The sequence below is a fragment of the Neofelis nebulosa genome, chromosome 7 (genome assembly GCF_028018385.1).
Source record: "Neofelis nebulosa isolate mNeoNeb1 chromosome 7, mNeoNeb1.pri, whole genome shotgun sequence".
In the NCBI taxonomy this organism is placed as follows: Eukaryota; Metazoa; Chordata; class Mammalia; order Carnivora; family Felidae; genus Neofelis; species Neofelis nebulosa.
Genome location: NC_080788.1, coordinates 2,016,458 through 2,043,103, shown reverse-complemented (window position 1 = coordinate 2,043,103; position 26,646 = coordinate 2,016,458). Strand labels below are relative to the sequence as shown.

At 60.3% G+C, this 26,646-nt stretch overlaps 1 protein-coding gene across 10 annotated transcripts in view; it reads right to left on the bottom strand.

Annotated features, from left to right (window-relative positions):
- The window catches only part of ARNT2 (aryl hydrocarbon receptor nuclear translocator 2), a 145,797-nt gene that overhangs the window by 63,777 nt on the left and 55,374 nt on the right, over window positions 1–26,646 (bottom strand). For 9 of the 10 annotated variants that reach the window (XR_009263742.1, XM_058736360.1, XM_058736358.1 and 6 more), the window contains exons 6-7: window positions 3,788–3,890; window positions 127–192 (exon numbers count right to left, since the gene is read on the bottom strand). The exons of the other annotated variant lie outside the window; for it this stretch is intronic. Coding sequence is in view for 8 of the 9 variants with exons in the window: in XM_058736360.1 (XP_058592343.1) it covers window positions 127–192; window positions 3,788–3,890 (169 nt within the window). In the remaining variant the exon portion in view is untranslated. The remainder of the gene's footprint in view (window positions 1–126; window positions 193–3,787; window positions 3,891–26,646) is intronic. 10 annotated transcript variants of the gene reach the window in all.

Below are 26,646 nucleotides of genomic sequence, written 5' to 3'. Positions count from 1 at the left end.
CCCGCACGCGTCCCACGCACCCTCCCCCCGGCACCCCCGCCCGGCCTCGCTGGTCCCCCGCTCAGGGCGCTCATCACGCCCTCCCCCCCGCGCGGCCCCCGTCACGCGTCGCCAAGGCTCACTGACCTGAACCTTTTCCTCATGGTGGTTATTCTGTTCAGCGGCAGGTGGTCCAAAGGGGCGTTCCCACACCTAGGATTCGGTAAAGGCTGAGGATGAGTAAAGCCCGAAGCAGGCGTACGGGATGGCCCTGCGGTCAGAGAGCCGCTCTGATCGATGCTGGCGCTCTGACGTGGGCTCGCGCACCTCCGGTCCCCGGCTGTCACCGCGGCCGGGGGAGCGTGACCCACCTGGCGATGCAGAGCCCCCCCCATCTCTCCCCCCACCCCACCGCAGGCCGGACCCCTAAGAAAGACTCTAGGGGCTCCCGGTCACGTTCGGGGTCACGCAAGCAGGGCGGTGGGGTCTCTTCGGGCCTCAGCAGACCCATCAACGCAAGACGCACGTTGCCCGCTGACGGAAGGACGCATGTTCCCAGGCTGCAGCTGTGGCTGCGGCCGTGGGGACCCTCCCTGCCCCTGCAGTGTCCCATCACTGGCAGCGACGTAACCGCCTCAGCCCGCTGACGGCAAAGGGCAGAGTGGGGGCGACGGAGGCCCTTCTCCGGGAGGCGGGGGCCGGGAGGCGACCTTCTCCGCCGCTCCTCTCAATCCCCCCCAGGCTCTGAACATCGAGGGTCGCCCTGCCACCAGGGTCCGGCCGGTGCTGTGTGTACCCATCCTTCCATGTGCTTCCGTGTCCCGACTCCAGGGCAGGTAACGCTCTGGACATCTTCACGCTCCGTAGGGCACAGAGGAGAGGCCAGCTGTGCTCTGAGACCGGGGACAGCCACCCGCAGGTGCGTGTCCCCCAGCAGGGACGACCCGGGACCGCGCCGCCTGGCCGGCTGGCATCCTCCCAGAACGAACCCGCTTTATTGGGAGGACGAGGTCAGGCGCTCGGCAGACGGCAGAACTGCCCGCCTCAGGGGGCAGTCACGTCCCCCAGAGGGCACCGGGGCAGGGCGGGGCTGCCTGACGTGGCCTGCAGGCAGAGTGACGGTGGCACGGAGACGCAGAACCGGGTGTGGTGATGTCCCCGGGGAAGGCGTTCCGCAGGGGGCCGCGTGGTGCTGGACTCAAAATCCGGTAGGTGCTGCCCCCGTGCCGGGGTGGGCGTGCTCTGCTGATGGGGCACTGTCCGCGGTTCTGTCCCCGGGACGGCGTTCTGTCCCCAGCGGCCTCCAGCACACGGGCACCCTGCCGTCCCCGTGCCTGTCAGCGGACTGAGAGCACTCATCCACACAGGCTAATATGAACTCAGATGCAGTGATCGTGTTTTCCGTCGCCCAAATGCCGTCGTGTGACCTGAGGCAGGTGTCGAAGGGAGTTCCGTCCCGTCTTCCGCAAGAACGGAGGGGCGCTGGCTCGGAGGAGAGGGCAGCCCTCCTCAAGCCCTCTGTCGGCTCCTGGGGCCCAGCGCCAGGCTGCAGGGCGGGTCTCCCCTCTGCACGGACGGCCCTGACGAGTCACAGGTCCGGCAGCAAACGGGAGGAGAACGACATCTGTGCTGAGCTCCCCTGAGCCAGCCTGGGGCTGTCGCACAGCTCGGCAGAAGCTCAGAGAGGGCAGGAGACGGCCGGGCTCGATCAAGGTCGGTGTGGGGTCCAAGGGACTCGAGGACAGCCTGGGAGACCACGAGCCGGGCAGCGGGGACAGGCTCCCGTGCCAGGGAAGAGAGGGCGGAGGCCGCCCTGCCACCTGCCTGCAGCTGGGGCTCCCGAGGTTTCTCCTTCTGCGGCGGGGATGCCCCGGCCCTCGTGTTCAGGACCCCTCAGGAGCCTCTGAGGGGAGCACGCCTTCCCTGCAGGAACGTCCTTCACCCCCCTTCCCTGCCACCGGCCTGCAGCTCCGTCTGGGGCTTGTTGGCCCCTCCTCGCCCCCCTGCCACAGGAGTGGCCCGGGGGCTGAGGCCTGACCTCTCCTCCAGCCACGCCCACCTCCCGGTGACCTCATTCAGTCTCCAGGCTTCGGGGAGCATCTCGGTGACAGCGGTCCCCAAGTCCGTGCCTTCGGCCCAACCTCTCCCTTGCATTCCAGAATCCTGCGTCCAGCCGCCTCCTCACTCGCACCCTTGTTCGTCCCCCCTGCGGGTTTGTCCCCCACACACAGGCAGAGTGAGTTATTTAACGTGATTCAGAACGTGTCATTCTTACGAGAAAACGCCAGCGGTCTCCCGCCTCGTTCAGAGTAAAAGCTGTAAGTTACCCAACATCCCCACCTTACTTTACTTTAATTTTTTTTAATGATTATTTCTGAGAGAGAGAAAGACAGACAGACAGACAGACAGACAGAATGCAAGCTGGGGAAGGGCAGAGAGAGAGGGAAACACAGAATCCAAAGCAGGCTCCAGGCTCCGAGCTGTCAGCACAGAGCCCGACACGGGGCTCGAGCCCATGAACCACGAGATCATGACCTGAGTCAAAGTCGGATGCTTAACCGACTGAGCCACCCAGGCGCCCCCAGCCCAACCTTACTGATGACCATTCTGCCCACCACGGCCACTCACCCTGTTCCTTGGATAGTAACCTTATTGTTGGTTAAACACAAGAACATCCCTGCCCCAGGGCCTTTACACTTGCGGTTCCCTCCACTTGGTATTTTCTTTCCCCAGATAGTCCCAGGTCTCCTGGGACATCTCCAAAATGCCACCTTATCATTGAGACCCCCCACCCCCACCCAACCTAGGTAACACGTGAACTAACCACTCCTCCTCCTCCTCAAATTTGTTTTATTTTCCTCAAGAGCACTTACCACCATCTGACATTCCCTGTGTCTACTTGGTACTTTTGCCCATCCTAGATCTCCCTTACTAAAGTGACATTCTACAAGCTCAGGGATTTTGTTTGCTTTACTCAGGGCTGAACCCCGGCCTGGCGCAGGCAGGCCCTCGATAGATGTCTGAATGAATGAATGAATGAATGAATGAATGAGGGGCACTGCCTCGTCTTACAGCCTCTGCAATTCCACGTCCCGGCAGATTCGACTCACCAGGCACCCCCGCCCCACCCCTACAGGGCCTCGGGGCTGAGGGTACAGGGACTCTGAAGCCTTGTTCTTTCTTCCTCGGGGACAGAAAATTCTGTAATCACCCCCCAGTTCAGTCACTCCTGCATTTCCTCCACACCACGCGTTAACCACGTACACACTCGGTGTAGATCGCGGGCGGCTCAGAGAAGGTAACTCCAGGCTCCTGTCCTCAAGGGCAACTGTTGCTGACTCACAGAGCCCAGGCATTTCCACCTGAAGCATCATGCGACAATCTAATAATTAAACACTAATGAAAAAGTGTGCTTTGGCACAGGAGACACAAAAGCGTACAAAATCGACCCATCTTACATAAGACGTGTTGACCAATATGGTGCCTGGAGGGGTTGGAGTTCAGAAGGGTCCTGAAGGACCGGGAGAAAGTTGGGACCCAGCCGACAGGGGAAGCCAACCCAGGAGTGGGCAGGGACGGGCAGGAAGTCAGACAAGGTGGGTGGGAGGAAGGGGGACGCGGCGTCCGAGGTGGACCACGGGGTGTGTAGGCTCACGTGCTGCAGCTGGGACCACGGGGTTTCACCTCAGCAGAGCCCGTCAAGGCTCCTACTAGTGGAGCAGAGGCAGCGGCCGCCCACTGCCCACCGCCCGCCACCCCGCACAGACCTCATCTACCCGCCACCCACCGCCCTCCGCCCCGCACACACCTCATCCTGCAAATGAAGGACCTCCGCGAGCCCATGCACATCCTCATGGAGGACTGCTGTCCCTCTTTCTTCACCGTCCCCGTCTTCAGGTCCAGGATCCGGCCTAAGCGAGAGAGGGACACGTGTGAGCCTCTGCCTCGGACGAGGGCGTAGGGCGGGGAGAGCTTTCTCCAAACGCTCTGCAAATGAGGGCAAACGGGGCTGCACGGATCGTTTCTTGGATCCCCAACATTCTCTGGCTGGGAACACTGCGGGGTCACAAAACCCGTACGATTCTAAATGCCTCGTCTTCTTCCGAGGACAGTCTGTACCTGCTGTCCCTGCTCTGTCCTATGACACCACCTGGAGTCATTCCGACTCGGTTTCTCCCCCATCATTTCACGGAGACACGTTCGCCACGGTCCCCAGCTGCCAACCCCAGCAGCCGCTGCCCGTGGTCTCCTCTCCTCCCCGAGGAGACGCCAGCTGGGTCATCCTCTCTCCTCCCGCCGCACACCCCTACTGGCTTCGTCCACGGCCGGGACACCGCCTCTGCACCCCACGCCTCCAGCACCAGCCCCTCCAGCCCCTCCGCCCCAGCCCGAGACCACCCAGCACCACCCACTCCTCCCCGACATCAGCCAATGCACCACCGTCAGCGCGGAAATCCAGGTCAGAATTCCAGACACCATGTGGGAGTCCTTCCCGCCCTCCCCTGCTGCACCCCCATCGGTCTCTCCACCTCCTCCCCCTGCCTGCCTTCCCTCAACTGACACTCGCTGGCTCCCAACCTCCAGCATCCTTTCTGTCAGTGCCCCTGTCCCACGGCCGCCAGCTGTGTAGACAGCACGCATCTGACTGCCCGCCTGGGCTCCAAACCGCATCGCTCACAGGAGCCCCCGACAGAGCGTCTCGGCACGCGGCCCTGCCCGCCACCGTGCCTCGTTTCCGCTACACTTCCCGTCACCCTGCCCGAGAGAGATGTGGGAACCACCCGTCTAGTTTGACACGTTCTAGAAGGCACATTTCTTAAAAAAGTTAACAAATAGGCGAAGTTGCTTTCAGTAATAGATCTGGAGTATTACCATTTCACTGTGTAGAACACTAATGGGCAATGTCTCATTTTTTTCTTTTTTTTTTTTGAGAGAGAGAGAGAGTGCACACGCGCACGTGTGTGACCGAGGGAGGGGCAGAGAGAGGGAGAGAGAGAATCCCGACACAGGGCTCGATCCCACGACGCTCGGATCGTGACCGGAGCCCAGATCGAGGCAGACGCTTAACCGACTGAGCCCCCCGGGTGCCCCTCATTCTTTCTCTCTGGGTCTTTGCAAGGGATGTGTCTCTCACACACGGGGCACATCTCCGCTCCAACGAGCCTGTTCCGGGTGCGTGGCGAGCACACGTGGTCGGTGGCCCCTGGACAGGGTGTGAGGGTGGCTCCAGACACGGTGCCCCCACGTGCGCATCTCCCGGGGGCCTCGCGCCTCACACGTGTGCACGCGCAGGCCTTTCTGCCAGCTCACGCCCCGTTCCACGTGAACTGTCATCCTGGTGAACGGCTGCTCGTTGTCCAGGGCCAGCTCGGGTGTCACGACCCCGGGGAGTCTGTCCCCGGCCCCCGGGCAGGGCCCCCCATCCACGTCTTCATTCGCCCGCTCGCCCGCTCAGTGTGTATCCGATGGCTTTGCCGCACCCGGCATCTTGTGAGGCTCCGGGACCCACGCGGCTGCGAGCACGGTCACCCTACCTTCACGTCCCGTGGAGGAAACCCGTCTGTGACACCCGTCACGTTGGACGGCGAGGACTTACCCGCCCTGCGCTTGAGCTCTGTGCCTCGCGGGCCGGGACCAAGTGCGAAACGTCCCAACACGGCTGAGAGCGCCTGGAAAACCGTACTTGCCGGTTGAACTGAAACCGTTTGTATGTGTCCAGAAAGGGCTTTTGCCCAAAGTGGGCATGAAGGAACCAGCTAGTACGAACGGCTTCCTACCTACCCGTTTCCCTCATCCCACAGCAGAGCACTCACGAAGAGACACGCATCCATCACCCGCCTTGCTCCCTCCGCGGAAGAAACGCCGCGTCCCCGCCCTCAGCGGGCCCTGTTTCGCGACCAGGCACCTGCCTCCCGGCCACTCCTCCTCCTCTTCCTCCTCTTCCTCCGTCTGGCACTCAGACACCCTCACATCTCCGTCATGGTGGCGGGGGAGGGGGCAAACAGAAATGGTCCCTGTCCTCAAGCTGCACGTCCCTCTTGGACGTTTCTCCCCCAGGGCTCCTCTGTCTCCTCTCCTTTGCTGGTTCTCGGCCCTGGGGGGCTCCTCCCCCCCCCAGTCCTCCCCCTTTGGGCCGGGACCCTTCTCCCTCGCTCTCCGCAGGACCTTCAGGGGCTCTTTCGGCTGCACCACACCTTGCGTGCCGATGACACCAAGGCGGCCTCCCCAGCAGGACCTCTCTGGGAGGCTCGTACGCGTCCACCTGCCGTCGGGGCCTCTCAGACACTTGGCGCTCCGCGGGTCCAAAACCAAACCCGCGTTCCTGTCCAGGGCGCCCAGACCTTCCCTGCCTCCCGCAGGCCCCGTCGCGGTCACCAGCCCACCCCTACCCAGCCGCTCAAGCCAGACGTCCAGTGCCAGGGGCACAGACCTGCTTCGATCCCGCCTCCTTCTCTTCCCGCGCGACCCTGGGCGTGTGACCTGATGGGTCTGCGCTCCAGCGTCTTTACCTGTAAAATGAGGGTCGCAGGAGTGTCGCCCTCCGACGCTGTCGTGACGAGTAAACCCGCGGACACTACAGAGGGACCAACACCGTGTGTGGCTCAGGAAGTGCTCTAGAAACGCTTACAGAACATGGAGCACTCACGGCGCATCTGAGGAGCCGCCAACACTCTGTCCCTCCTGCCCCCCCCCCCCCCCCCCCCGCACACCTTCCCGCGTCTTGTTCCGACGCCCTCAGCCCCCTGCTCGTCTGCATGGGCAGCCGACCCGCCCGGCCTCACCCCCTTCCACCCGTCGTCCGCATCCCTCAGAAGTCTCCACTTCCAACGCGAAACGGCCGGGCTCGATCACTAGGGTGACCCTGGCGCTCAGCTTTGCTGCTCTATGCTTGCTTGGTTTGCTTTCCCTTTTCCGCCAACGGAGGCTTAAGACCCGCACTCAGGACACACACAAGGAACGCACGAAGCGCGAGGTTCCCGGCAAACTCAAAACAAACGATCGTGTCCCGCTCCTTTCATGCTCCCTGCTACGGATCCCCAAAACACTCCAAGACCTGCAGCCCTCTGCGAAGGCGCCCCCAGATCTGGCCTCTGCTCGCCTCTCTGGCTGCACTTGCTGCACCCCTGCGTGCCCCTCCGCCCCCCCCTCCCCAATCCCGCCCGGCTCAGAGCAACTCGCTGTCCCCGTCCGTCCCCATGCGCCACTCCGGGTCCTGAGGCCCTGGCCTCCCCAGCAGCTCCTCCTTCCCTTTGCCTGATGATCTGCCATTTCTTGTCACAACTTACCCAGGCGTCACCTTGCCATCATTTAATAAATATTTACTAAATGCCTCCAGTATGCTAGGCACCGATAAAAGCACAAAGAGTTACACAGGCAGAAGCCATTATATAATCTCGAGGGTGAACGGACAGCAAAACCCGAATAAGAGAAAACAAGGGAGGGAAGAGACCGTTGTCAGGTGGCGATAAATGCTACAAACAAAAAGAAAGCAGAGAAAGGGTAACCGCGTGACCAAAGACCCGCCCCTTTGCGATAAACAGTTGAATGGATTTCTATCACTTGAAACCCAAAGGGCTGGGCTCACCGCTCCCAACAGAGAGGAGGGAGTAGAGAGCACGTACAGCACAGGGTGGTCACCTCCCGTCCCCCCCTACCCAGCACCTGGGGGCCCCGTCTCCCTGGACCAGAGCCAGCTGGCACTCAGGGCTGGAGCAGGTGCCTCGCCGGCTGGCCCTCCCAACACCCTCAGCGGCAGGGACGCTCCAGCCTCTGCTTCCCAGGGGACCAGCTCTGCAGGGTGAACGGCCCCCTGTGGACACCAGCACTCCGGGCGCTGCCGGCCCTGCACCTGCGGGCAGGATGTGTCCACCAGGATTTGGCCCCAGCGAGAGGCCCGCCCCCCAGGCTGCCGGGAGCCCCTGTCCCGGTTTGACACCTGTCTGTCTCACTCACAGACGGCTTCTTTTTTGCGGCTGTTTTCGTTGTAAATTGTCACTTGCTTTATCATCGACCAAATGGCACACGGTTTCAGCTGTGAAGCGGGCCAGCGTGAGAGTCTGTCAAATTCCAAAGTGGGCTCTGAAAATAAATCACAGCTGCGCAACACATGAGCCGTGGAATACGAGGAAATGAAAAAACACATTTCCATGATCTGCTGTCGTGACCCCGAGAGGCAACCCCTCCCACGTTTATTTCTCCGTGTGCTTCTCCGGTTTCCGTGGGCACGATGAGCCCCCTTCCCGGGCCCCTCGGGAGGAAAACGTGCTCAACTTTGTACAGTGGGTGTTCCTGAAAGGCTGTCTGGAAAACTGGAGTTTTGACAAATTTGAAAGCAGCGGGGACGTATGGAGGCAAGCGGCCCCTCGGAGCAGAATCCAGGCCGAGGCCGGCGTCTTCCAGGGTCCAACCTGCTCCCGGGGGGTCGGAGGGCCCACTCTCCAAAGCCACTGTGGGGCAGGCCCACCAGGAACCCCGGCCTGCCCCGCCGTGGCCGCTGCTGAACTAGAGACACGAGGCCGCCTCTCGTCCCCGCACCCCTCGCCCACGCCCCGTGCCCCTGCTCCCCTCCCGCCCTCTCTCCTCCACGGTGCCCTCTGGAACGCGCACCCCTACATCCTCAGCACCGTACGGAAGCGATGACTCCCCCCGGGGCGTGGGTCCATTCTCAGAGCAGGCAGGGCCCATGTGACTCCGTGGCCAGGGTGCCAAAGAGGCCCCGGCCACCTCCACACAACCAGCAGCTGCGGAAGCATATACTTCTCTGGATTTGGCGCACAGAGGGGAACCTTCTGGGACCCAATGGCATGGCCCATTCTGGAAGGAAGGGGCAGCAGGGCCCAGAGGCTCGGCCCCCGCCCGTGGGGGTTGTGGGGGACGAGCGGCCTGCTTGGCGTCCTCTCCGTGGGAACACGGGACCAGACATGCCTACTCTGAAGGTCACGTGAACAACCTAAGACGTACACGTGCAAGGTCAGTCAACCCTCTTCAGGAAGCAGAGCGTAAGAGCCTGGCGGGTCCAGGAGGCACGTGCGTGAGCCCCAAGGTGGCAGCGTCCTGGCCTGGAGCCCCACGGTCGGGGAGCCTCCCCTGGTCGGCCCGGCCCCTGCCTCTTGGTTTCTCTGAGGGAAGAGGGCATTCTGGAAGGTTCTAGAATACAGCCCAGAACACCATCTCAGGCTAAAGGGTTGCAGAACTACTTGTTTTCCTCTTAAAATGCTTTTATTGTAAATCTAAAGTGATCTCTTGGAAAAATCAAATACACGCATACATACACACACACAGTAAAAACCCCAATCTTCCTGTCCAGAGAAAGACACTATCGACATCTGGGCCTATTTCCCGTCAAACTTTTCGTGCGCATGTCTGCTCTTTCTTTTAATTAATTGAGGCTTCACAGTCTTTATTTTTCCACCTTATGTCACAACAGAAACTCATAAAATGTAATCATAAACATTATTTGAAAGGCTCTACAGCATCACTTTGAGTAGACAATTTACTTTCGGACATGAAGCTATTCCCAGGGCTTCCACACGGCAAATAATGCCGTGGTGAGCAACTGGGAAGAAAAATACATCCACACCGTGTCAGGGTAGGTTCCCAAGAATGGAAATCCCGCCTCCGGTGACAACAGGCTGTCCGTACCAACACCCGGTCTATTCCAGGCTCCGAGTGAACCGCGGACGGTCCTGCACGGAGAGTGTTTCCACTCTATGAAACGGACAGAATTATGGCACATCTCAGGCTTTTCGATGATAATTCTTCTAAGTCTAAAGCGTACAGGGTTTAGAACAGGACTCGGCAATCTACGTGTTGACATCTGTGACATCTGACCCCAAAGGGGCTCACTGTTATTTAAATATTTATTGGATCACGGCCATAGCCGTCACGGCTCCTCTCGTGCTACAATGGCAGAGCTGAGCGCGTGTGAAAGACACTGTAAGACTCACAAAGCCAAACCTACCGACTACCTGGCCCTCAACAAAAAAACATTTGCCAGCTCCCACTTTTAGAAGAATGATCACAGATGCCAACACAGAGCGCTGTCCTCTATGGGCAAAGGGTCCTTCTGTAACTGTTTTCACTAAGCTGATTTTTAAGTATTATTTAGATCAGCGGTAACTTTGTAAAAAAAAAAAAAAGAAGAAGAAGAAAAGAAAAAGAATCAGAAGTTTGTGTTGGATAAGATCACAAAAGAAAGCTCTGTGTTCATAAAACAGCTCCCCAGGCTACAGCAGAAATACAAATATAAATGAGAATTATTTCATCAAAAGAATCCTTAAGAAAACTGGAAACATCTTATCTTGGTTTAAAAAGAAGAAACCCCAAGATAGCAAAGGAGGAAAACACGGGAAAATTATTAGGAACAAAGGCAAAGCGGTGGCCCCGTGATGGACACTATTTGATGCTGTTCCAAAGACGTGTGGCCCCCGGGATGGGGACCAGAGGCTGGACGGGACTTTGGTTGCTGTTCCAGTGACAGCGTGTTCTTGTTCTCAGAGGCTGACCCCGGCCACGTTAGCAGCTGTGCACACAGGAACAAACACCCCCCAGCATGTGGGATCTGCTCCAGAGCGCGAGCCCCATCGACGGAGCCTCCTGCGAGGGAGCTCGGGTGCGTTTCCCTCGTATTTCGTCCTGGCTGGCAGGTGTCTGGGCACGACCGAGGGCACAGCTACACCAACGCTCAAGTGGTGGCCAGAACGATTTTCTTCTCGCACCAGATGAAGGGGCTCTGGGTGGGCAGGACACCCGTCGCCCCAAGCACCCGGGCCTCCCCCAGCACAGTGCTCTCCTGCTATTTCTTTATTGTGACTGTCACAGCATTTGCCACCTTCTTGTCTGAGCCCGCCTCCCCGGCCATGATGATTGGTTGAGGGCTGGGCCCCTGGCACACGCTGGACCAATCACAGCACCTCGTTCCTCCTCTGTCCATAGTGACCGGTCCCCAAACTCGGAAAGGATCCAGCCAGGCCATGTCAGGGTCCCCCACGGGCCAAATGTGAGCATTCCCACCTGTCCTCTCTCTACCCTTTTCTTTAGGAACCTGAGCTCAGCCTCACAGAGGACCGGACCGACGGCAACGAGACGGACTCTAAGAAAGCCGTGAAGGTGCTGCCTGGTGAGAGTGCCATCACGGTGTTCAGGTCCTTGGTGCCACCAACCCCCAGACCCCCCCCCTTGAACACCCGCTTCTGTCACTTGCAAGCAAACAGCCCAGACGAATGCAACCCTCTTCGGCCTTTGACAGAAGGAAGGACAAGGGACAGAGGGCTCCTGAGGCTTTTCCTAAGGGCGGGGCACGACACAACAGTTTGTGCGCGTGACCCCGTGAGACCCCATCACGACCCCAGAAGCGGGGTCACGGTGAAGCCAACAGGCAGGAGGAGAAGGGCACTGACTGGGAGGGGCCGGCCTCCCGGGGAGAAACCCTGTCTGTGCCGCCCAGACGTCCGGGAACTACGGGCACATGGAGATAATAAGACGCAGACCGACTTAGGGGAGGCTCCGCTGTTGTTCCGAAATTCTCCGTGCGCAGTGCAGCCCCTCACTGTGGCGCCCCGGGCACAGACACCCCACGACCCCCCTGCTCGCGAGACCCGGCCGTGTGGTCCCCAAGGCAAACTGAACCCCAGAGACACCAGAAAACTCAGCCAAGACTGGCCTCCTCGTGGGGATCTGGGGAAGGGTCCTTGCTCCCGGGGCAGCCGCTGCTCGGGGACTTGCAGCCCACGCCCCCCCCCCCCCCCCCCCCCCGCCCAACCAGCGGAGAGCAGGGTGGGCGGGGGACAGGGGACAGCCGCTGCAGGGGTGGATCCCAGGGTGGTGGTTTTTTCCTCTTTTGTAATTTGTGTGTTTACTGCTTTTCCGGTTTTGCCTGCATTTTGGTAGGAGCCTTTAGGTCACGCCATCCTGGGGACACTCCTGAGGGGTCTGCACCCACCGTGGGTGCAGTGACAGGGCCTCAGCACCCCCGGGGCAGGCACAGCCAGTGACCAGGCTGGCGGGGCTGGCCGGGGGCGGTCCTGGCTTTGCCCGCTGTCCCAGCAGTTACTAGGAGAGCGGTCACTCCCCCAGAGGCAGGCCGGCCAGGGATTCCTGACGCTTCTGAGGCCCAGCGGTCCCCTGACGTCGTCGGTGGGCAATACTCTGAGTGTGCTTCGCGAGGGCCGCCCCACACTGTAAAGGCAGAACCGTCTGGGGAAATTCGGATGATTTGTATTTTAAATGTAAGGCTATCAATAATTTAGATTTTAGAAGCAAATGCTTATAAGACTAGCATTAATACTTAATGCCGCCCATCTCTGAGAGAGCGAGAGAGAGACGCCCGGCCTGGGGGACTGAGCGTCCTAGTCAGTCTGCGGGGAAGGAAGCTGGGAGAAGTGACCACTGGCAGCGGTGATCATGTCACTGAGCAGAAGAGCCCAGAGAGGGAAGCGTTTCCAGGGAGCAGGACAGGCTCGCAGGGAACCATCCCTCCTCTGGGTTAGGACTTAGCCCATGGCCCTCGAATAGCAAAAGAAACACAAAGGGACCCACAACTAGAGCTGGTGACAGGGGCCGAGGCCCCACAGACGCTCACAAGGAGCCCCTCTGACTTGTGCGTGAGCCCGCCCTGCCCCCCGGGGAAGGCGGTGGGGAGCCTCTGGCCGGGCAAGGGGCCGGCGGCCGGGCCATCGTGCGCAGAGCATCACGGAGGTGATGTCCTGCACGCTGACAAGGGCAGGGTGGACACGGGGGTAGGCAGAGACCCTCGGTGGGGGACGGCCACACTGCCTCTGCCGTGGACAACCGGGCTCCCGCGGCCTCCCAAGAGCCCCCGGCTTGGAACTTTCTCCGGCGGACACATTCCAGGCCTGACGCCAACCACCCGAGCGCCACCCGCGGCTCCAGTGTTCATTCCAAACCCGCACCCCACCCCCCGCCCTGTCCCTCCCCCGCCCTGGCCCCCCCTGGCCCCCCCCGACCCCCCCGCACCTCTTCTGCTATTTAATCTGCAGAAACAGTACAAGTGCTTCGTCCTGTTTAGAACATGCTGGGCTGTGCTTTAAAGAAACACATTCCTCTCGGGGTATCATGCTACAAAAATGCCAGAAATGCAGGCCTGAGGCTTTCATTGTAACGGTAAACGATGAAGCGGCCTCTCCATCCTTGGCTGCGGAAAGGCCGCCTGGCGCGTACAAGGAGCCCGGGCTGACACACTGTGTTCCAGAAGGCAGTTTCAGGTCATGCCTTGCCTCCCCTGCACACTGCTAACAACACTATCAAGAAAACACAAAAATAGCCACAGAAATCCGTATCCATGCGGAAACGCGGCGAAAAGGGCCTCGAACAGATCCGAAACACGGAGGGATTTCTGCAGGAACAGGGCACGTGCGGCCTGTGGTTCAACAAAGACAGAGGAAGGGACTGTCTGGGAAGCAAATAACAGGTTCCCCTAAGGGAAGCCTCCAAATGCACAAGCAGCAGAAAGACCAGGGAGTCGGGAAGCAGACGAGGGGTCCCAGGGCCTGGACGGAGGGCCCCGGCCAGAGCTCTCGTGTCACCCGGGCTTCTGGCAGCCAGCCCGCCCCGTGAAGGGGAGGAAGGAGGCAGGCTGCCGGGGGAGGGGCCTGGGGAACGGGGTGGGGGCTGGGGGGGAACCTTCCAGCACACACGCCACCACCCCCCCCCGCCAACCCCGGCTGGCGGCAGCCTCCCAGCCCCGCCCCCCACAACCCAGCCCCAGTCTAGAAAAATTAACTCTCCAAGAAATACACACAGACCCAAACCATTTCAGCTCTTTGTACACGTTAGGATCCAAGGATGAATGAAAAGGTGAAGGAGGCGAGCGTAACGCGTGGGAAGATTCAACACGGCAAGAAGGATGTGACTGCAAAATCACACCAAGTACCCCCCCCCCCACCCCCACCCCACGAAACGCATTCCAGGGACGCGGGCCACACCGAAACGCCCGATCTCGGTGGTATGCACAAGATCCTTCATAAACAGAAAGGCAATGACCTGAGTCTGGGAAAGATTGCTTTTGGGTGAAAAACGTGATTTCAGGATCAAAGCCCAAATGACAGCAGCTCAACCAGGAAACTACAAGAACCTCCGAGAAACAGTCCTGGAGGGACACGGGGGACAGGGGACACACTACAGGGGCTTCTGCTTCCAGTCCAGACAGAGCAATGGGGCCCGGCTTCACCTTCCCTCTGAACCCATCAAACAACCGACAAAATACATAGGACAACAGTGAACAGGCGAGGAGAGGCCACGGGTCCCCCAGGGACCGCCTGGAGAGCACCCCCAGGCCGCAGCTCAGGGGACAGGGCCCAGACTGAGCCAGCTAGTGGAGGATGTGCACCTGGGAGACCTGGGAGACTAGGACGGAGAACCAGGGCGGGAGGGGACACACAGGGGACCCCAGAGTTCTGCAGGGGTCCCCCGGAGCCAGTACCAGGCTACCGATCAGCTGGTGCGTGTGAGGAAACCACCTGAGGCCAAAGAAAGTGCCCGCGGGAAGGTTAGAAAGAAGGAAGAGCTGAGAACTGAAATTCTGGACATGAAAACCGCTGTCTCCAATGGAAAACACACAAGATGGGATTAAAGGCAGACGAGATGTTTCAGAAAAAGAGATTAGTGAACTTGAACACACAGAAAAAAGTATTCAAAATGAAATACACAGAGATCAAAAGGATTTAAGGAAATGAAAAGAGCATCCGTGAACCGTGGGAGAACTCTCGCCGTCTAATATATGTGTAATTGGTGTCCCAGAAACAGGAGGGAAAGACGGGAACAGGGAAAAACATGTGCGGAATGAAAAGCTGGTACTTCTTATAAATATGATGAAAACCGTAAGCCCAAAGATGAAAGTCACTAAATGAACACCAAGTACAATAAACACGAGGAAGCCATACGCAGGCGAGCCATAATCCCATGTTCAACACCAGTTACAAAGAGAAAAACCTTAAAGCCAGCCGGATAAAAAGAGGTATTTTGTACCTAGGGCAGGGTTGAGGACGGCACGGGGTTTCTCGCGGGAGCCAACGCCAACGAGAAGACGCTGGATTCACAAGAGCAAAGGAAACCACAGGCCCACGCCCGTCACCAGCACCGCGGAAGAACCCTGACACAGAACGTTAGCAAGTCAAATCCGACCACGTCCTGCCCCAAGTGCGGTTCATCTCAGGAACCAAAGACCTGCTTCGCTTTGAAAAACTCAAACAATGTACTTCACTGCAAGAACTAGAAAGGAAATGCCACACTGTCATCACGGTAGAGGCCATCTCCCCCAGCCACACCCCTCCCCCAGCTCCACCGCGGACGGGGACCGCGTCCGCTTTGCCCACCCACGTGCCTCCCGTATCGGGCGCAGTTATGCGTGCTGCACGAGCAACGAGGGGATGGCCTCACGACGCGCCACCCGCCTCCGTCAAGTGCTTCCCCTCGTCCGCAAAGACCCGCTGCCAAGCCCTGGGAGCCGGCAGTCCGGGAGAGGAGGGCCCGTGGGGGGGTCCTGTCTCAGCCCCGGAGCCTCGGCTGCTCCCAGGGGCCAGCCTGGGGGTCACCACGGGCTGCCCTCCGTCCTTCCAGGGCCGCCAGGGCCACTGCTGACCCCCAGTCGCATCCCCCAGAGCTCGGACCCACCCGACGGGCACGGCCCCGCCCCAGCCGCTGACGGTGCCTCAGCTGACGGCTCACTCGGGCACCTTCTCATAAAGCCTCACGGCTTGAGGATGCCTGGGAGTCTCACCCGCCCCTCCAGGCGACAGCCCGCCCTCTTGCCTCCAGCGCGTCCTTTCCTCCCGAGCCCCCTGGGCCATCAGGCTGAGGCGAGACCTTCCTGAGCCGCGTCTTGGCCTGGCCCCTCCTGTCACCTGCACTGCTCCCCCTTTACGGCCCCCCCAGGGGTGTCTCTCTCCGAGCGTGTGCGCAGATCCCCATCCAGGCTTGCTGTCCAGGCACTCGGCCCGAGACAGAGCCTGCCTGCACGAGGAAAGCACCAACCGAGCTCACAGGGCACTGTCTTGGGTGCCACTCACACTGTCCTCGTGCCGGTGGGGACCTGGGCACCTAGGGAGAACCCGTACCTTGTTCACGACTGCCTAAATGGTCTGGGGTAAACCCGGGACCCAAACCCATGGCGGACTATGGCTCCCAGGCCCACACTCTTAGCTCCCCCACCCCGGGCACAGGTGAGTGTGCAGGGGCACAAACTGTGAGGCACGTGCACTTTCCCGGTCCTGTCCCACAGTGTCAGCCGGGCTGCTGAGCACAGAGGCAGGGCGACCAAGGGGGCTTCGAATGGAGCACAAGCACGTAAATTCCACGGCGGCCGGGCAGTCTCCTGACACGGCCAGGGGCTCCCGGGCAGGGTGCATTCCAGAAGGAGCCAGGCGGCCCAGACAAGAGCTGGCCTGTATGAGCGCTGAGGTCCCCACGGCACGGAGCTCTTCTGATTCTGGGCCCTCAGACTATGTGCACTTGATTCAAGGTTAAAGAATGACATTGTAAATAGCTCATTTGAGACTAATTTATGTCATCACCAGAAAGGGGAAAACTGAAACCCATCCGTCGTCGGATCACTGCCTGAGTAAACGGCTGGCAGGCGAGGCTCTGCGTTGGTGCGTAAGAAAAGAATCTACAAAAATAAAAGGAAAAGTGAACGCAGATGTTCGTCTCAATTAGCTTCTACTGGGAGAGCAATAAACAGGAAAGATCACTGCTGTGCGTGCATTTTTATTTAACCGTTTGGTGTGAGTCATGACATCTCAGAAGGAAACGTGTCTCTTTTTTTAGTGAAGCTAAAGGAAACTATTTTAATTTTCTTGATCCTGCTGGAGTGTTTGCAATCGAGTTATTTTTAACCAAAGCATTACAAAATACGGCCGCCACGTGAGGCTCTTACTAAAACCTGCATCCTACAGGAGCAAGCAATGATTCCGTTGGTCTCTTCACTTGTCCTAAAGTAACTCGAAATAATTCTATCTGCCTAAAAACAATACGACTCATAGGTTATTTTTGTTCCAGTTTCCCATTATAGATGGAGAAATCAAGTCTTTGTCTATTTACTGGTTGAGCCTCAGAGCTAGGACCAAAGATACTTGGTTAAGAATTCCAGGCTTGCAAAGAGGATTTCAGGGCTCCTGCTGCTTACTTTCAATTATGTTGCTGACAGATGACATTGTTAACATTTTGTTTCTTCTTTATTTTGATCCTGCTGACATGTTTGTCCTGCTAAAAAACAGATCCGGGCTGTATTCTTTCATTTTTATGGGTGTTTTTTGGTTTGTTTGTTTGTTTTTGGGGAGGGACACGCCGGGCGAGTCTGGACGCCTGGCCTTTACCACGACAGGGTCAGAGAAATGGGTTGCAATGCCAGCCTCAGAAGCCTGAAAAGAGCCAGTAAAATTCAGATGTGCACGGACATTGAGGACCACTGTTTTAGGGGCTGGGGATTTTCAAAAGTTACTAACAAAGCTGCTGTTCTGCAAGCACTACTTGGATGTTCCGTTTCAGGAAAAGCCAGGCTACAGAAATGGAAACGCAGAGACCTCGAGGTTCGTAGCATCACAAAGGAACGCAGCGACGCTCCGCTGAGGTGGTGACGTCTCCCCGTGGATTTAGAGCAAGATCGAGGGTTCCCAAGCGCCACGCACACACATTTGTAAGGGGCCGGGAGATACGAAGATGGGCCCGGTCGAGAGAACCTAACCTCGTCGCCGCTTTTTCTCGACTCGCCCACGTGCGGGGCGCAGGGGACACAGGGCTCCCAGCCATGGCTGCCTCCCTTGCGTCCCTGGCTGCCTTCCTGCCTCCCTGCAAGCCCCTACGTGAAGGAGGCTGTGCACACCTGTCACTTCTCCCACGGATGTGGGCTCTGGGACCGATGCAAAAGCCCGTCATTCGGTGCCACCAGTACTCAGCCTTGCAAAGCCCAGCATGCTTTGGTTTCAGGCCCCTTCCCCAAACAAGCTGTTACTCTGGAGCTGTTACTCTGAGTAGGACCACACCGGCTAGGGCCTGGGGCATGGGAGGCAAGGACAGGAAGAAAAAGGAGTCTGGGCCCGGTGGTGGGGACAGGGTGCCACGCCACAAAGGACGCCTCGGGAAACCTAGGCACAGGGCCCGGCACCAGCCGGCCTGCATCCACTAGTAAGTGCTGCTTCCGGAAACTACTCTGTACCCTGAAGACTGGCAGAGCCGGGCCTGAGCGGGCCGGGTCCTTGTCACAGCAGAACCCGTCCCGGGCTGGAGGCCAAACTGCCCCTCACCCATCAGCTGTCCACTGCTTGCCCCCACCTCCCCGGCTCGGGCGTCCCCGCACCACTGCCTCCCTCTGGCTCACCCCCCGACCCCCTCCTCCGGCCGTGGTGACCTCCTACTGGTCTCTGGAGAAAAGGGCCTTGGTCCTGGCCCCGCTTCTGTCCACGAAGGCAGTGCCAAGAGGCAGGTCTGGCCCGAGGCAGGACCCAGGCACCAGGCAGTGAGTTGAGTCGGAAGGCGGGCGAGGGGCTGGAGCGAGGAGATCCCAGGAGAGGGGCACCGCTGAGAGATCGCACGGCACCACGGGGCCGGGGGTGGTGACCGCTCCAGGCCCCGGCAGATCCGGGAGACGCGGAGAAGCAGGGAGAGAGTGTGCTCTCCGTCCCCCCTCGGGCGGGCCTACCCCACCGTCCAGGGAGGAAGACAGTGCCAGCAGGTGCAGCTGGGGGGGGGGGGGGAGGTGGGGAAGCGGGGGCAGGAGAGTGACACAGCGTGGTTCGCCTCCAGGACGCTCACACCTGGACGAGCAGGTGCAAGGGCGGGGAGGGGCTGGAGGACCGCTCCTGGCTCCTGGCGGCTCGCGGCGCACACAGCAAACCCGAGCGTGGGCACGCGGAGCGCCTCCCGCACCCGAGCCACGTCGGTCGGTGAAGAGGGACCGATGGGCCCACGGGGACCCGGCGGTTAACACAAACGCATCCGTGGAAGGCGTGGGTCTTGTGGCCCGACTCAACACGGCAAGCTGGGGCCACCGACGAGGTGCCTCCTGCTGTCCTCCTGGCCGAAGAGATGGGGCAGTGACAACACGGGGCCGCGAGAAAGGGTCACCAAGGTCCCCCGATAATCAGCTCTCTTAACGTTCTCTGGGTGGAGGAAAGAACTAGAGTGAGTGGACAACACGCCCACGTTGTGCTCCCGGAGAGCCCACGTCCCCACCACCGCTGTGCCGATGCGGGTCTGCCTGGAACCGCTGGGCGTGGCCTCGCGTGGACACAGGTGAGATGAGGCCACACTGGGTGAGGGATGGGAGCTGACGGGAGGAGGAAAGTCTGCACAGAGACACGGGGAGAACACTGTGTGTGACCGGGGCAGACACGGGAGGGACGCCTACAGCCGGGGAGGCTCAGGACCGCTGGCCGCCAGCAGAAGCCGGGAAGGAGGCGCGGAACAGCCTCTCCCACGGAGCCCACGGAAGGAACCGCCGTGCTGACATCCTGATTTCGGGCCTCCCGGCTCCGGAGCCGTGAGAGAGGATATCCCTGAGGTTTTCAGCGGCCTGGTGCGTGCCGATGGCAGCAACGGACAGCACCCAACCCCGCCCCGCGGTCTCCCCTGCGCCCCGTCGGCACCCTCGCCAGCTCGTCCCCTGGCTGGTCTGCCCCCCACCCCCGACACGCTCCCCGCTCTGCACTTGGATCACGGGACTCCTCTGGGCAAACACCTGTAGGGGTCTGGCATCTCCCGCCCTGGGGACGGGCACCCCCCCCCTCCCCCCCCCCCATCTCCTCCCCAGACCTTCCCGGGCCTCACGCGCTCCCGAGAGCCCTGCCCAACCCACCAGACAGGCCTGGTGACAGGTGACATCGACAGGTTCTCAATGCCCCACCGACTTCTCCTGCTCAACACTCATCGTGATGCGTGATGGCCGTTCCATGTGATTATGTCGCTGATGTCTCTCTCCACCCCTAGCCCGCGGACTCCCCGACAGCCAGACCACATCAGTGTTGTTTCTCAGTACACCCTCCACAGTCAGCACAGCGTCTCACTGGGTGTGGTGCGTTCATGGACGAGGAGACGGAGACCCGGGGCGGTAAAGTCCGCCACCCAAAGCAAAGGGCCGTGAACCGTGACTGGCACCAGGGGATCCTTCCTTCCACTGCCCTCCAGCTGCCTCCCCTACGGCCCAAGCCCACACCAGCCTCACCCGTAGCCACCCAGGAGAGCACGCACACGGGCGGGGACGCGGCCCTCCAGCCGGGGTCCCTGATAGGTACACAGACCCTGCACTTGACTCCTCCCTTATCTGCCGGGACACCAGAGCGATAACGAACCCAGCCGCCTGAGTTGGAAACCTGTCCAGATTCATGAAACATCTTTCAACATAAAACAGAGGAAACACAAGCGGCTTTAGCACGCTAGGCACAGAGGGAAGGGGACTGAGGCGGGTCGTACCAATATTTAACCTTGGGAGGAAAGAACTGAGCCAGCACGAAAGTGGATCTGGGATCACGGATCCGAGGGGGCTGCGGTTTCCAGCGGGAACGTCGCTGAGAAGGACGAGAAGTAACCAGTCCGTGGTTCTCAGCTGCACTCTCTCGTGGGCTCACGGAGCACCTGCCCGCAGATGCTTCCTCCGGGGCCGGCGTGTGGACTACATCACTGGGGCCTAAGTCAAATAAACATGCTCCTCTCGCCACTAAAACACTTTATTTCTATTTCAAACACAGAAACCCAGTAACAATGTTAATCGCTGACTCAGACAAAATCGGGAATTTTTTTTTTCTTGGCCATGTTTATCTGTTCCCCTCATAAGGCAAGAACCAGGCTGCCGAGCCGTGTTTTGGATCTCGGGTTCTGGCACCAGTCCGAGGGCGAAGCCTGGGAATCGCAAAGAAAATAAGCCACGTATTTGCAAGTGTGGTTTTAATGAAGTTACCTTCGTGACGGACACGTGGGAAGAGGCCGTCCTTTTCCAGAACTGATACAGCGGTGGGGGGAAGGGCTCCACAGCTCACCGAGCCCCTGTGGGGCCGTGACCTGACGGTCCTGCACGGGAGGACTGCACGGCCGCGGCCACGTGGTTTTGCCCTCGCCCTCTTCGCAAAGTGTCCCCGAGAAGGCCCGGCTGTCTTGGAGGGGCTGGGCCTCAGTGCTGACAGCCGCCGGCCACTTTCCCAGCCACGGTCTGTGACACGTGTCTGTGTATCACGCGGAGGTGGGGCGGTTTCTGCTCCGACCCGGGTCGCCCGGGAAGCCAGCGCGGGCACGCCCTCGGTTCCTCACTGTGTCCCTGAGCCGCGGTGGATGCCGGCCGGCTGAATATACGGCAGCCCCTGCTGACCCCGCTGTCCGTGTGGAGGGCAGACTTGCAGAGTGATGCCCCCCCCCCGCCACTGCTGCGTCCCCAGGCCCCGGGGGGCGGGGGGGGGGGGACACAAACCCCAGACACTGCTCTCCTCCCGGCTCTGCCCCAAGGCCCGGCCCTGCCCGAGACCCCCTGGCCATGGCCGCAGCTGCAGGAGGCCCCCAGCCACACCCTGCTGGTTTTTAATGCACGGCTTCTCAGACGTCAATATGCATATACATTAAAAATGAAAATGCAGGTGCTGAGTCAGCCCCTGCCCCCCACCCCCCACCGGGCGATGGGGCCTGTGAACCTGCATTTCTAGGAGGTTCCCAGGGGCTGCAGGTGGTGCGAAGCCACAGAGCACAGGTTCCGATCTCACCGGGGTTTACCATCCAACACAAATCAACGTCTGCCTTGAGGGTCACAGCTAACGTGACAGTCCCCACCTTAGGTTCGAGTCAGAGATGAGACGACCGGACGAGGTCAAACAGGTGGACCCAACCCAGGGGACGTGGTGTCGCGTCCCCGGATGCGGGCACCAAGCCAGGCCTTGTCAAACCGCGAGGAGCGCCACTGGGAATGCACGTTCCTGGGCCCTCCACGCTCCCGCCTCAGGAGGTCTGGGTTCCGGCGGAGTTCCCTCCCCGACAAGTTCACAAGTGATGCTCAAGCAGCGGGACCAGAGGCCACACCGTGAGAGCCTACACGAGATCACGCAGGACCCCGGAGGCCCCTGTGCCTGGGGCCCCACTGACCGCTGCCTGCCTGCCCCTGGGGCAGGGGCCCCCACTGACGCCTGCCCGCCTGCCCCTGGGGCAGGGGCCCCAAAGCCCTGTGTTGAGCACTTCGTCTGGACTGGCCACACGAGGCCAGCCTTCTGAGACTTCTTTGTACCCAGATGTCCCCAAAGGCACAAAGGCTCCGCCCTCACAGACGAGCTCCGCTTTGCAGCACCTGTTCGGCCCCGGCCGTGTGGCCCCCAGAACCTCTCCGTGACTCCAAGCGTCTCTCTCCTCACCTGTGATCTGGGTCCATACCAAACCCCCCATCACCCCCAAATCCCGGGCAGGCATGCCTGTCACATGTCCCCAGGTGATGAGTTCTCGGCCCGGGTTGAGAACCACTAAGTGGGTTAAAAAACAAAGAAAAGAAGAGGTGCTATAAAAATGTAAGAGAGCTCACCGCAACGTTACTATTTCGCCGTGAAAGCACAATGCGCCCAGCGTGCCGCAGATGTCTCCTCTCCCTGACAGGCCCACACCGTCTTGAATGTCACACAAACCCGAGGAGAGGTCGATGACCCAACAGGGGTCCCCGGAGGCCCGCTCTCCCGAGCTGCTCTCTGGGCCCTGACCAGCGCCGGCCAAATCCTGTGAGCCAAGGCCGAAAGCATCTCTGGACCGCAGCGGGGCTCCCGGGAGACGTGGGGTGGGGGTGGGGGTGGGGGCTTAATCGCAGCTGATTGTGACTCGTGGCGCTCGTGCACAGGGGCTTTCTGGCCGCAGCCCTCAGGGACCGACCCGGCCCACGCTCTCCCCAGATTATCACAACAGCTAGGAAACGGGGTCCATTCATTCGCCAGCAGCTGGGAACCCCACGCACACAGGTACCTGCTGAATGCATGAGCTTATGGACAAAGAAGGGGGGGGAGGGAGGGGCGAGAAGGTGGGGAGGGCAGGGGTGGAGGCAGGGAGGGAGAATTAATTCTGCTTTGGCTCACATCCGTCTCCACCACCGCACTGCCCCAACCGCTGCCAACTTTTCCCTGTATTGAGCCAAAATGCTGGCCTGATTCTCCGGACAAAGGAAGAAGGAGTCAGACGGAGGGGGTGGGCCACGCCAACCTCGCTCTGTCGGGGCCACGGGTTACCCGTTTCCACACCCGCGTCCCAGGCGGGGCAGCTGGGCACTTCCTACGCGGCACGGCGCCTGAGGTCACCGATGAGACGCCTCCAGCTTCTGCTCCCGGGATCGAGGCCGGCCAGAGCTTAGCGGCCACGGACAGGGGTGGAGGGGAAGTTGGGAAAGGCCACGGACGCAGAGAAGGACGCGCTCCCTCTGCGCTCCCTCGCTGTGCTGCCTGCCCTCCGAACCCCGGCCCGTGGGGCAGACTCAGTCACCCCCAGAGGCTCTGGGATCACCTGGGAAGCCCCGGGCCTGTCCTCAGCCCCCTCCCTCCCCACAGCGGGCTGCGGCTGAGGTCACTCAGACGTCCTCGGTACGTGTCTCTGAAGCACGCCCCCCACGCCCGCCGACTTTTATCTGACCCCTATCACTGTCCTCACCTCCCAGAAGCTTCCCCTCCGTCTCAAGCCCGGAACGCAAATGTGCCAGCATTCCCCCAGCAATCAAGATGTGCCCCCGCCCTTCCCCGAAAGGACCACCGCTAACACCACGGAGGCCAGCTCTCCCAGCCGGCCGGTGCAAACCTCCCTCCCTGTGGCGACGGCGCCCCATTTCCGCGGGGAATCACCCCTCCCTGACTTTCCGGCTTCACCCCCCAGGCCCAGACTCCTTGGCACCCCCCCCCCCCGAAGTGGGCAGGGCAGGTCCTGGGCTCTCTGCGGGGACGCCCGGAGAAGGCGGATTCTGCTGGTTCTGCCGAGCGGTCCCCGGGGCCCGCGGCTGCTAACACACACCTCCGTTACGTGAGGAGAGCCCGCCTGAGAATGCGCCCTGCGCAGGAGCAACCCCCCTCCCGGGTCGCGCGCAGACCCCAAAGAACTGAAAACAGGACCTCAAAGAGGCGTCTGCACACCACGTTCGCTGCCGTGTTATTCACAGCAGCCAAGATACAGAAGGAAGCCCACAGCCCAGCGACGGAGAGATGGACACAGAAAAGGTGGTACACACACCCTGAAGTATCACTCGGCCTGAAAAAGGCGGTGGGGGAGGGGGGAGCTTATCATTTGCAGCACGATGGATGAATTGAGAGGCCAGCATGCTAAGTGACGTGAGCCCGTCACAGGACAACCGCTGCATGGTTCCCCTTCCGTGAGAAATCTACAGGAGTCAACTCAGAAGCAGAGAACACAAGGGTGGCTTGAAACGGGGAGCTGGGGCGTAACGGGTGCAACATTTCAATCGCGTGGGGGTGAATGAGTTCTGGAGTCAGCCGGCTAACACTGTGCCTGCGGCTAATACAGAGAGCGTGCTTTAAAAACACCGATTTTATTTGTTCATTTTATAGGGGGGCGGGGAGGACCAGAGAGAGAGGGGGAGAGACGGAATCCCAAGCAGGTTCCGCGCTGTCAACGCAGAGCCCCACGCGGGGCTTGATCCCACAACTGTGAGCTGAAATCAAGAGTCAGATGCTCAAGACTGAGCCGCCCCGTCGCCCCCAGGGGTGGGCGCTTTGAAACACGTTAAGAGGGGAGAGCTCATATCCAGTGTTCTTAGCACAAAAAGGAGAGAGAGGAAGAGAGAGAGAAGGAAAAGGAAAAAGCCACAAAGGGACACAGGAAATTTCTGGAGGTGACGGATGTGCTTAGTACCCCGACGGTGGCAATGGTATCCCCGGGTGTGTGCGTACGACCAGACTCACGAAAACATACGCGTTAAACACGCTCAGCTGCTCGCGTGAGGGCGTGCCTACGGAAGCGAAGCCGGGAGATGGAGAAAACCATGCCCAGCCAGCGTAGTTACGTTTTACGAAGTCACTGCAAACACCAACGAGTGGGTACTGGACCGCTGCTCCGAGGCAACAGCTCCCGGAAAGCCTCCGCGCGCAGCACTGTCGTCATCCGGGATTCGGAACCGTGTCTCAGGTGCGTTTCTGCTCCAAGACCCCTCATTCGGTGTCGCCGACTCGGTAACCCTGCACTGCCGGCCACCAGCCCCGTGACTCGCGCCCGCGAGAAGCTGACCCACACACGAGGGTCTCCCCCGTGAGGCACACGGCGGCCCGCCCTCGCGGACCCCGGCCGGCACATCAGCCTTCGCTCGGGGGTCATCTTCGACGGCAAGATCTCCGACGAAAAGCACGAACGTGCAAAACCAAACAGAGCAAAACCACCCAGGGCACGAAGGGCTGGAGGCAAGGGTAGCGATCATCCCGTGTGACCTTAGCCAGAAACGCGGGCCCCAGCGACTCAGATTTTCTCCCCTCTGTGCACGTCCGCGTCTGCCTGCAAATGCATTTTGGGGTTACAACTGAGTTCCGCCAAGAGGCGGATTTGCAAGTACAGACTCCCGAGTGACGAGGGAGGAGCGTGGTTCCCTTTCCAGCGTCTGATCACTGTCTGCACCTGAAGCCGGCAGGCCCTTGCCGTCCGGCAGCGATAGTCCCTGTGTCACTCAAGCCAGTCGGGGCTGGTTTTCTGTCACTTGAACCCGGGCTGGCTGCACAGCCACTTTTCTGTAAGCGCAGAGGTCTCTGGGAGGAAGGCGGGCCCACCGTCCAGGGACGACGTGTCCCCCCTACCGTGCACGTTCAATGCCCCCCAAGTGCCCCCCCGTGTGGTACAAGCCCACCCTGTGGGTCCCACGGCTGAGGTATGGACTGTGCAACGGAGAGGCCCAGAGGCCAGGCTGAGCGTCACCCCCCTCGCCACTCCCAGTGACCTGCCCGGCCCCCTGCCCCTCACCCTCCCACGCTGACCCCCACCAGGGGGGCCGCGACCTTGCTCCCCACGCCGGAAATGAAGGGACGGGAGGGCCTGAGACCGTAGCCCAGTGGCCAGAGGCCCCAAATCACCCCCGAGGTTTATTACGTGTCCACCCAGGTCTGGTGAGTCAGCTAGACCCATGGCCAGAGCCTGACCTCCCCTGACCATCACCCCCTCTGCCATCTGCCCCAGGCGGGGCTCCTGACTGGGTTTCCAAAAGCCACATCCTGTGGCCAGACCCAGAAGCCTAGGCAAAGTAGGGAAAGACAGACGGCTCTTTCCGGGAAAGGTGACTCCAGCTGTCAACACTTCCTGGTTGATTTACTGTCCTTCTCGAGTCCCTCCGGAATGCCCAACTTTATAAAGCATCTAACCTTGGAAGTGCTACATGGGGCTCTCTGATCTGGCTCGAGGCTGCGACAGCAGAGTCCGTCTCAGCATCATCTCTCAGCCTGTGCGTGGAGCTCCCTGACCGGCCAGGCGTCACCGTTACAGGCCACGCGGAGGCGAGCACAGCACAGGCCCCGTCCCCGTAACTCCCCACCGCCCCCCCCCCCCCACGCCACTGACACCAACACCGAGACCATTACCAGTATCGTCCAGAAACAGCTGTACGTCTATTATTTCTGACCACGTCCGACTCAGGCTTACCTAAGTGTTAGGGGCCGGCCTGTGTCCCCCCAAAATGAGTATGGAGGAACCCTAACCCCCAGAACCTCAGAATGTGACTATATGTGGAGGCAG